General features: G+C 42.6%; 1 protein-coding gene across 6 annotated transcripts in view; it reads left to right on the top strand.

Annotated features, from left to right (window-relative positions):
• Nucleotides 1–11,916, top strand: part of Zfat (zinc finger and AT hook domain containing) — a 175,220-nt gene that overhangs the window by 141,093 nt on the left and 22,211 nt on the right. For 4 of the 6 annotated variants that reach the window (XR_005486668.2, XR_005486669.2, NM_001134957.2 and 1 more), the window contains 2 exons: nt 1–139; nt 8,802–8,887. Coding sequence is in view for 4 of the 6 variants with exons in the window: in NM_001134957.2 (NP_001128429.1) it covers nt 1–139; nt 8,802–8,887 (225 nt within the window). In the remaining 2 variants the exon portion in view is untranslated. Of the gene's footprint in view, nt 140–8,801; nt 8,921–11,916 lie in introns of those variants that run through there. The other 2 variants (XM_006241713.5, XM_017594961.3) reach the window with 1 other exon arrangement.

Here is an 11,916-nt window from a genome sequence, read left to right as displayed (position 1 = left end):
CCTTTCCGCTGCGCTCACTGTCATTATTCATGTAACATCTCTGGATCTCTGAAACGGCACTACAACAGGAAGCACCCCAACGAGGAGTATGCCAACGTGGGCAGCGGGGAGCTTGCAGCTGAAGCCCTCATCCAACAAGGTGAGTGAGGAGCTCGGGCCTTCTGAGAAGCACCAATGTCTGCTAGCCTCTAAAAGCTCAGATCTAACCTGTGGACTTGGCATGGCATTAGTCCATCCTCTTTGTTGGCCATGCCATCCCCACCCCATCAGTCACCAGAAAGCATGAGGCGATATTGCAGCTGTCATATGGTGAACTAAAAGGATGGTGGTTACCTACAGTCTCTGATACAATTGTCAACACTCTCATCTACTCGTTATCTGCTCATGTTTGCAGACTTCTGGAAATTTTAGGCTTTTTTCTTCACTCAGTGTCATTAACAAGAACATTTTGTTGTCCTTTGGTGCAGGCTTTAAAAGTTCTATTGTTGAAAAGTATGGAGTTTCTGAGTCTTTTTTCTGTTTTTAACTCTTATTATTACAAACACATATAAAAGAATAAGCATAAGTACAACCTGCAGAGTCATTCTGTGTCGTGCAAGCGTGTGTATTTATACATTTCTAGGGCTGACCACATGGTATTAGATAACCAATCGGGGGTCTCATTGTCACGGAGAACTAATTCTCCCTCTCCCAGTGCTGGTTGTTTTTAGCTCCTCACACTTGGGTGGAGCCCTGTAAATTTTCTCCCCTCTCTCTTGGGCTGTCAGCTGGTGTTGGACTTGTTCAGGTCTTGTGTAGGCAGCCTCGTTGTTGAGTATTCATGAGTGTAGGGTCTCTGTCATAGCTAGAGCTGTGATCTTACAAAACATGTCATGGTCCTTTGGCTCTTGCAGTTTTTCTGCCCCCTCTTCCTTGATATTAAAAAAGAGCACCCCCATGAACTCCAGATGGGAGTCTAGATATGGGCCAGTAACGAGGAGGCAAAAAGAGAGGTAATGATTATACTGTAATTAAAAATCACTCTGTAGACCAGGCTGACCTCAAAATCACAGAGATCCACCTGTCTCTGCCTCCTGAGTGCTAGGATTAAGAGGATGCCACCACTGTCTGGCTTCTCTTTATGGGTTTTATTGAAAGTAAATAACCACATATTACTACTGAAGAGGGCATAACACATTCTCTTACCACATAAGGAAGTATAGCCATGTTTATGTCTCCATTCCAGTAATTCAGCTAAGATTGACTACAGCGTGTAGCTTTAGTCATTACTCCTTGATGGCTGCTACTGTGTGGAACTGAGAGAGGTTTTAGAAACCTTACCAGTTGGAGGATTGTGAGCTGTGTTAGAGCCAGGGATGCTTATTTTTCTGATTCGGTACAAAGCATCCCTTGCTGAGCTGCCTAGAGATTCATCTCCATGTAACACAAATGGATTGTCTGTATCTGGAGCATCCAGTGACAGAGCAGAACAGGAATAGATGAGCAGCTCACTCTCAGGAGCATTTCAGAGCCTTCCATCAGAAAGGTACTGTGGGCCTTTCGTTTTCTTCAGCAAGAGTTTTATGGGGCTAGGAGCAGGATGGTACAGTAAAGAGGAAGGATCTTGCCTCAAATCTGTGTTTTGTCTTCTTAAACTGTGCTGGCTTAGGCAGGTCTCTTAGCCTTGCTAGGTCCCTTGACTGCAGAGCAGAATCAGCCATGAGGGTAAAGAGAATGCAGTGCAGGGGCATCTGGCATGCAAGACTGATTCATTCCTAGATTTTTTTCTGGAAGTATCTAACACTTATAGAACCATTGCTGGGGTCTTCCTCTTGTGTGCCAGGGATGGAACTCAAGGACTTGAACATGCTAGGCAGTTGTCTTACCATGAGCCGCACCACTAGCTCCCATTACATCACTTTTTAATGACAGTTGTGGCCAGCAATCACCAGGGAGAATAGATTGACTTAGAGTCACCATAAATGATGAGCAGGAGGCTGGGGCTTGGTTTTCACATTCTTCACACTCTTGGGTTTGATTGGCAGCAAACAACCATTCAGTGTGGCTGGTGGGACAGGCCCCTGGATCTGATTGATGAGGCTATCACTGCTTTTAGATCTTCAACACTGCCTTGCAAAAAACATGTTGAACTTGTGCTATTTTCTGCCCCAATTTTTCTGTTAGCTTTCTAAGGTTCTCTAATCAATTGGTATCTCTCCAATCAACTCACATTTCCTGATAGGATGTGGGTTTCATATTTAAGCATTGAAGATGAGTGCTTTCTCGTTTTCTTTCAGGTACCTGCCCCTCCCACCCACCCCTCCCTGTATCATTCCAGGTACTTGTTGAAGAAGCAGACATCTAAATGTGTCTTCACTACTCTGGTACTATTTGTACATTAGACTTCTAAGTCCTATACATGAAGTAGTTTATTCCTGGCTTGTATACATCTCATATTTTGAAAGCAGATTGCTCTTAGCACTCACTTTATCATCAATATAGATTTGAAATATTCTCCTGTAAAAGCCTTTGTGTTGTGCTATTTGAGGATGGTGTACTTGGATTGCTTCAGCAGGCCTTCCACTCCTGCCCTTTCACCCATGCCTGATTAAAATCCGTTCAAGGGGTAGGTTAGCTATCAGAGCCACTGAGGTGTGTAAGGTGCTTTGGATGCCAAGCTTCATGAAGTCATAGCTCCCTTCTGAGTGCTATGCCATACCATGAAGATGGGGCTTAGAAAAGGTCAGTTTTCCAGTACCCCAAAGCACTTTGTGCAGTTTCTCTAGATTCTCCAAAATAAACAGAGGGTTAGGAACAACACAGACTGGGACCAGGGTCTCTGCACAGTGTGGCCTTTGGACTAGGTACTTATGTTCCCTGTACTTGAGCTTGCATTCAAAATCATCATAAAGAAGACCAACACCTTCCTCAAGTAGCTGCAAAAATTACATTTTATTCTCTAACACTTCTAGCTATTTCCTGACCATGGAGTAACTGCTTGATGAAATGTATAGATTATAGTTATCTATGCATTTCCTTAAGCACATGTCTCATGAGCCTATTCAGTGTGGTCAGCCCATTTCCAGCCACTGAATCTCAATATTAAACTAGGTGATTTTACGGTGGCACTCATTGGTATTACTACCTGAATTGGACCTGTTTATCTCTTTGTTTAGTAGCAGTGGGACTAAGCAGTTCCTTTCATCAGCCCATGTTGTGATGGTGTTGCTAAAGAATACATCGCTTCCACCTGAGAACAAGATCCTGGGAGGCCATCAGCTGTTCTGCAGTAGCTGAGTTCTCTCTGGAGCCCTAGTTACTGAAGTGACAGTAAATAATCAAGACTAGAGAAGTAATGACAGGAGAGGGGTCAGGATGGTTTCAGTTTTGTCTTCTGCTGAAGTCTTTGTTGTTTTGAATTACTGAATTAGAAGAATGTAAATCTGTGTCCACGGGAACCTTGTTTGCAAATGCATATCATGTTATTCATGCTAATCTCAGGAAATAGCTTAGCATAGCAGAGAATCCTGTAACTTGTAAGTAGTGCAGACGTTATCACTTTAGTATTTGGACATGTTTAAAATGTCTCAACCCCAGACTCAGTGATCACTTTAGTATTTGGACATGTTTAAAATGTCTCAACCCCAGACTCGGTGAGTTATTGCTAGGTGCTCTAGCGGCGCGATGGTATGCCTCTTACTGATTATTGCTAGTGCTTGGGTTAACTTTTCTTAGCAATAGTCCTGTGAGGTTGGTGTGCTCATTCAGCCGTTTTAAAATGAGAAGCTGAGAGAGGGCAGTAAGGAAGTGACCAGGCCAGTTCTGTCTCCTGCTTCAGTATGTGGTGAGGCAGAAGAGTGGGATGAGGGTGAGGACAAGGCATGGTCCCACACTGGGGTAGTGATTGAGTTGTGCCTGCAGGTTCTCACATAAGGCGCTCCTTCTTTCCTCTTATCCTTATCCCTAAGACCAGTCACTAATGTGGCCCAAGGTTAACTATGGGACCTATGTATCTCCTTTGCTCAGTCCTTCCCAAGGTCTCAGATCCTAGAGAGAAGCGGAGAAGACTTCACTTGAACTCTGTTTACCAGGGATGACTCATTGAAGTTCAGGATATTCGCTCAGATAATAATAAATTTTGCTTGTTTTTCTATGCTGCTTTTCTCAAGGATCCTGTGGGAAGAGAGGCGAGAGTTTGACACAGGATTTAGATAACATTGAGTTCTGTGGCCTGGTGTGATCTCATAGCACTTCAAGTCACTAAGGATAACACTGTCATTCAACAGGAAATGAGAATGTCTGCAAGTAGGCCTAACCACATTTCACTTCCTCACCTTGTAAACTTAAACTATTTACTTTCCAAGTTCATTAATGAAGCTGTTTCTGCTTTGGTCTCTGAGTGCCTGTTTTAGTTTCCCAAAGCTGCTATTGTACATGACTTCACAGATTTGTTATCTTACAAAGGTCAGATATGCACACTGAGGATCACTAAGCCAAAACAGAGATGTTAACAAGTCTACAGATACTAGGGCAGTGTCTGTTTTCTGACTTTGTTTAGCTTCTAAATACTACTGCATGCCTTGGCTTGTGGGCTCTTCTTCCACTTTTGAAATCAAGAGTGGTCAGTGGAGTCTTTCTCATATTTCATAATAATGACCCTCTTCACTTTGTCCCTTTAAGGATCCTTTTGATTATATTAGATATACTCCATGATCCACAATGATCTTCACTAGAGTTCTTAGCTGAGTCACATGTGCAAAGTACCTTTCCCATGCAAGGTAATATGCTGATATGTTCCAAGCAGTAGTATATCCATACATTTGGGGTCTCTAGTCTGTCTATCATGCTGTAGCTTCCATGAAGATATGAGAATTCATATATTTACCTTAGTAGAAGAGAAAACTCAGAAGTGTAAGGAAGTCTGTCCTGCCTGCCTAATGTTCTATGTCATTCCTGAACTGATATTATTGAACATGACATGGAATATTCCATAACATTAGGGACCACAATAAAGGACAAACCTTTTAATACCTAGGAATCCAATAGATTAGACTCTTTAAAGAGGAAGGTTGCCCTGTGAGCTTTTAAAGTTGCACCTGAATGTCCTAGCTTTCTTTGAGTTAATCAGCCCAGGTGAGAAAACTGTGGTTTGGCCATTTGCACCTTTACTGAGCACTTAATGCCAGGGCTGTGAGTAGCTAAGTCTTCTGTTGACCTTTGCTGTGCATGCTAAGAAATTAATTAATTGAAGCAGAAATTATTTCTCTCTGCTTTAATGTCAATTAGCTAGCATTGTTATATATTCAGGTAAGATTACATATTTCTGTTTGTTGTTCTTTAATTAAAATTAACTATGGCAAAGGTTGAAGTTTTAATTAATATTGGGCATTATCATATTAAGCTCAATTTAAACATAATAGGAGAATGTTTTTCTCCCTGAATTAGTTTCCTTAAAATAGTATTCCAGTTTCATTGTGAAGCCTCCATTTGACCTCAGGAAGTTTGCTGTTGGTTTTATTTTAACTCAAGGAAAAGCAGGGTTGACATCAACATGAGCAGAGGTGGAGGACCTCACTGGGAGAGTTATGGTCTCTCCCAGTCTTCAAAGATGCTCTTCAGAGATGGTCATGGGGAAAGACAGTGGGGTAGGTGACTAATACATGATAACAGGGAGCATGTGTAAGTTTTCTTCTTGCTGCTGTGATAAAACACTACAACAAAGAGCAACTTATAGAAGAAAGAGTTTATTTTGGCTTATGTTTTAGAGGGAGAATCCAGAGTGGTAGGAGAGGCATAGCATCAGGTGACTGGAGCAGGAAACTGAGAAATTGCATCTTCAAATACAGGCAGGAAACAGAAGTGGATCTGGAGTGAGGCTCACATTTGCAAAGTGACATACTTCCTCCAGAGAGGCTGCATATCCTAAAAGTTCTGTAGCCTCCCCAAGAACACCAGGAACTGGAAACAAAGTATTCAAACACCCAAATCTATGGGGTCACTGCTCAAACTACTGTGGAAGGTTAAAAGGAAGTTGACTTATGCTCCTGGCTAAGAACAATTCATTCGATCTTATCTATAAGAACAATGCAATGTCTCTGAGATTCTGAGCATAAGCATTCACTTAAGAATTTGCCTTTTCTGTAGAATGTTTTGTAAGGAGAATCTGATGTTCATTCTGGACATTCTGGTGATGACTACTGTCATCTGGCTTTGTCTCTCCTCTATCTTGTTTTTCTGCATGTGCTTGAACATGCCCAGGATAAGAAGATCGAAGAGCAATGAGCTCAGGTAGGAAGGGAATTGCTGTTAGCCTCCAGTTCTTCAGTAGACAAGAAACTCGAATTGTAGACAGTGTTTTGCACAGATTCCACAGACGTGGAGTTAGTTCAGGAGACGGAGTGTACTGTAGCTACACGTGAAAGAAGATAAAATTGAATGATGCATGCCCCTGAGATTACCTGGCCCATAATAAATTTATCCAGACAAACTCAATATCAAGACAGAATTCTTCAGAATGAGTAATAAATAAATGGATATGACAGCCTGAGACAGGCTCATCAGCTCAACCCTTGGCGGCCTAAATTTAAGCATCTCTGTGATTCACTCACCTCAGAGACATTGGAAAAATGGGTCACCTTGGACATCACTTGATGTGCATGTCAAGGATGTAGAAAGGATTGTTTGTGAGGCTTCGTAATTGAGACTAAAGGGAAGGAGCTGGTGCAGGTGTCCAAGCCAGAGATGTGTTGAGGGGAGAGTGAGGTGTCATACTGTCCAGGAAATATTTGGTAGAAATTGTGTACAGTTGTTGTTTACTTTGCATACTGTTGGTTACAGCCTTGTTTCAAGGCAAATACTACTTCATACTCCCAACCTCTGTTTAAAATGAGGTAATCATTGCTGGAAGTCAGCATAGCTTATGATCCACCAAGTACAGAGGCTTTACTGTTACTTCTGCATTAGGCAGGGTTCGCTACAGTCACAGAACTTAGGGAATATATATATATATATAAAGGGAGTTTATTTGAATGACTTACAGCCTGCAGTTTAACTAACCAACAATGACCAGCTGTGAATGGGAAGTCCAAGAAGGTAGTGGTTCCTAAGTCCCACAATGTGACGTGTTTTAGCTGGTCCTTTGTATAAGCTGGAGTCCTGAAGGAGTAGGTTCCAGCAGAGGTACTGGCAAGTAAGTCAAGCAGGCAGAGAAGAACCAACCTTTCCTTTTCCACTGTCCTTGTGTATCCTCCAACAGAAGGTATGGCCCAGTTAGAGTTGTGCATCACCATGCCTGGACCTAAGCTTTTCTTTATTTGGAACTTGCTCTGTCCTAGGCTGGCCTTGAACTCAGAGATCTGCTTACCTCTGTCTCTTAGGATTAAAGACATGTACCATCTTGCCTAGGCCCAAACTTTTCATGGCAACTATGCCTCAAGATCCAGGTCAAAAGCATGCATTATCCATGCCAAGATCCGGATTAAAAGCCTGTGTTTTTCAGCTTCAAGATCTGGATCACAAGTGTGCCCTTCATTTCTGGATTGTAGTTCATTCCAGAAATAGCGGAAGTTGACAGTCAAAAATAGCCATCACACTGTTGCTGCTACTGTTATAGGAGTGTGACATACAGTGTTCATTGGCTTACTGACTGATCTGATCATGTGCTGGGTACGGGAGAAGTTTGCCATGGTGGGAGGCAGGATTAAAAGAACAAGCAAGATAGGAACACTGAATTTCCAAGACTAACAGAACACAGGGAGAGCTGGTTAAAGAGGAAGGGAAGAGAAGCCCTCCTTATGAAATTAAGGTTAAGTTTCATTGTTCTCATGATTAAGTTCAAGGATGAGATTGGGGAGGAAAGGCTATCCATAGGGGAAACACAGGGCACAGAGGGTGAGGCCTGAAATCTCACCTTTGGGACATGAGCTGCTGGAAGTGAATAGTCAGCAGCAGGCTGCAAAACTCAGGCAGGAGGCATTGGTAAGGGTATCTACTGTCTGGTTCCAGTCCCATGTGGAGACCCAACTCTAGCCTAGAGGGCTAACACCTGGTCATCTAACACCTCGACCAATTGAAAGCAATTGGCTTTCTCTGGCTAGAGCTTGCATCTCCTGCTACAAGATTAGTGTTCAGTACTGCTTCTGATATAGTTTTAGAAAGACAGTCTCTTTTGTGACCTTAGGGTTGGTTTGTGTTGGTAGTGGTGTTCTTTTTATTTTTACCTTGAGTTTTACTTCCAGTTAAAACATCTAAACTCTTCCTGGAACGTGTGCAAAATTTAATTGGTTCAATAAACAGTGACACTTCAGGATGTGACCAGCTTTTTAATTTATTCTTTACTGGGAATGTCACAGGAGAATTTATCCTTGTGACTTAGCTTCTCTTGGAAGGGGTTTAATAATTGAGCATCTGATCTTAAGCATTTGGGAGCAAAGGAGATGAACAAATCAGCCACTGCTCTTTAGTGACTTAAAAATTGTTATTTGCAGATAACAATGTGGAAGATTGATTTTAGCCACAATCTAGTTGGTCAAGGGGATTATGTTGCTCATTTCTCTCTGGCATTTAAAATATCAAGCAGGTATTAGGCTCTCTGCAAAGGCCTATTCAGTAAATAAGAAAAGTGTGTGAAGTTCTAAAATCTCTACTCTAAAAGCTGATGTGTGGTTGCTGTTGTATTCCAATACTAAGGTAAGCTTGAGTGGCTGTGGCTGCTGGAGAAAAAAATAATGTACTAAATTTATAGATTCCCACACATTTGGATAGGAGACACACAGCATGCTTCTGTGCTCTAAACACTTCTCCTTGCCTGTCTGTGCTTGCAGGTGGTCTGAAGTGTCCTGTTTGCAGCTTTGTGTATGGAACCAAATGGGAGTTCAACAGACACTTGAAGAACAAGCATGGCTTGAAGGTAGTGGAGATTGATGGAGACCCCAAATGGGAGGTAACACTTTAAGTGTGGTCTGGTCTCAACATGTTGAAACACAGGTGACAAGTCAGGTGAGCCCAGGTGCTGGGCACAGTCAGCCCTCAGGATCACCGGAAGTGTTCCTTGGAAATCCTCGGCAGCCATTTCAGATCAGGGCTCTGGGTCCCTCTGAGTGAGATCTGAGCCACCAATGTGGATTTATTCTGGGTTGAATTTAGACATTTTTGTGAATGTTGTCTTGGCTTCTCCAGCCCACAAACCCTGTTTTAGATGTAACACCCAGCAGAGTAGAAGGCAAATGGTCTGTTGCTGTCCTCACAGAGAGAATTGGAAGGGGCCCTATTCCCTGGTTCCAGGTCCTTCGCATTAGCTGTTTCCCTAAGGAATTTGAATCTGTCACCATTATGAGCATCAGCAGCCACCCAAGTGTTCAGGTACCAGATGCTACTACAATGGATAGATTGCAGTCATTCTCAGCAGGGCTTCTGAGACTCCGTTTTATTGGGGTTTTGATCTGCGTGACTTTTTGTTGTGGGAGGACTACTCTTGACCTTATAGAAAGTTTAGCTGCATTTCTAGCCCTTTCCTACCAGATACCTCTAGCATCACCCTGCCTCTCTGCACCTCATTGAGACAATTACAGATGTTTCCAGACACTGCCAAGATTCATCACGTTCTGGCAATCACAGACACCTCCAGCTGATGGTAGCTTTAGAGGGTACCTGGTTATAACCAGTCAGGAGTAAAGTCTTTGAAACAGTTTATAGCACATAGGAATAATGAAACGCCATGACTGTGTGGAGATTACTTCGGAGTGTGAGGAAAGCTTGGCCCATGGAAGAGCATATGTTAGTATCACTAACCATGAACCAGGGGAGAAACGGAGTGATCATCTTCACAGATGCCAAAAGGCCTGACAGACAGCATCGCTCACCTTTTAGACACGTTCAGTAGAATGTAGTGGATGCTCCTAAAGAGGACAAAAGTATTTGTGTTGGCCATAAGCCAGCATCTTGTTTCATTTGGAAACACTAGAGGGGTTTCACTAAAGTCAGAAGCAAGTAACTATGGAAACAGTGTGTTGCTGGATACTCTAGGGCCAAAGTCAAAGAGCCGATGAGTGCTGCAGCCTGCTCAGAGTGCTTGCCACAGTACTATGCTTAATCTCTGCAACCATTTCTTGTGTATTTTATAATTGAGCAGTGTTCTCTTGAGAACGTTCTGTATATAAGTGGAACTGTGTTTTCATCGTTTGAGATGTTACAATAGCATAGGCCTAAGCTACATGGAGCCTCAGTGCCAACCTGGAATCAAAGAACTCAAAACTCATGTGATTTACTGTTATTATTATTTACCATCATCTACATGATGAAAATCCCTAGCTAAAATAAACAAAAATAATCAGAATCCACAGTGCTGTAAACTCCAAAAGCTTTGGGATATCAATGTGGCCCCCACAAGTGGAAAATTCCCATCTCACCTCATTTGAAATACTTGTGGAGGAAACAATGATTCTGATTTGCTTCAAAGCTACCAGTGGTAGAGCCACAGCAAGATTAGCACAATGTGTGATTCATTTCCTGGACCCGCCTGATAGCCTGAGTTTGATCCCCGGAACCCATGTAAAATGGAGTTAAAGAACCAACTCCACAGTTATTGTCTGACCTCTAAATGTGCATGTGGTGTGCACACCGACACTCCCTCACAAATCGAAAAGCATGGCATGGAGGACGTGGGGCAACGGGTGAGACAACTGACTGTGAGTTGATAATTGTTTAAATCAGGTGATTGAGTGACCCATATGTGAAGCTTTATTATTCCTTTCTCTTTACTTGTATTTGTATTTGAAGCATTTTATAAATTATGATTAATGGGTTAGGGTTAGGGATTACAGGCTTTAGACTTATCTGTGTTATCTATAAGCTGTTTGACTTGAGCCGTTGTTGACTCAGTTTACCCTTGGTGTTGTCAACCATGCAGTAGGCTGATAGATTGAAAAACTGACAGAGCGAATACTGTAACATGCTGGAGTCCCTGTGTGACAGACAAGCCCTTTGTGTTGTAGGTGCTGAGGACAGGCTCAGTGTCTCATTACCATAGATGGTGCCATGATTATTTTCCAGAACTCTCAAGTTCATGCTACAGAATGTGTTGTCTGTTAAAGAGACAGACTTGGAATACCAGTTCATGGTGGGAAGCTCACTAAGTCAGGTACCTCCAGCAGAGGCGAACTATTAGTAAGGCTTTGACCCTCACAAAACAGTACTCACAAAAATAAGCACTTGCAGGGGTTGGGGAGTTAGCTCAGTGGTAGAGCGCTTGCCTAGCAAGCGAAAGGCCCTGGGTTCGGTTCCCAGCTCAAAAAAAAAAAAAAAAAAAAAAAGCACTGCCTCTCGAAGTGAGACAGCTAAACATAGAGGAAGCTGGACACAGGGTGGCCCCCAGTAGAATAACACACTGGCTGCCTGGCAATTTAGATTGTTACTTAACTCCTAAGAGTGCCTTGCAGAGAACACAGGCCTTACTGAATGTCATGATTACCTGGGTTCCTCAGAAGGAGAGCAGCTCTTTCATAAGCTAAGGCACTTGGGTCTATAGTTGGGTAGTGCACTCTGTCTTAGTAAGAGTTTTATAGCTGTAACAAAAGGGCACAGATTAAAAGCAAGCTGGGGAGGGAAAGGTTTATTCAGCTTATATGTCCACATTGCTGTTCATCACCAAAGCATGTCAGGATCTGAACTCAAACTGGGCAGGAACCTAGAGAAGGAGCTGATACAGAAACCACGGAGGGGAGCTGCTTCCTGGCTTGCTTCTCCTGGTTTGCTCAGCCTGCTTTCTTATAGAACCCAGGACCACCAACCCAGGGATGACACCAAGATACCACAGTAAAAACATAAATAACTAAAGGTCCTATAGTCTTTACAAAATTGGATACATTAAAATTTCAGTTCCTTTAGAATAGACAATCTCCTTTAAAATACAAAGTCTTTTAAAATTCAAAGTCTCCACTG

Source organism: Rattus norvegicus, chromosome 7 (genome assembly GCF_036323735.1).
Source record: "Rattus norvegicus strain BN/NHsdMcwi chromosome 7, GRCr8, whole genome shotgun sequence".
NCBI classification, from domain to species: Eukaryota; Metazoa; Chordata; class Mammalia; order Rodentia; family Muridae; genus Rattus; species Rattus norvegicus.
Note: the sequence above shows the minus strand (reverse complement) of the source record. Positions and strands in the feature narration are given on the sequence as shown.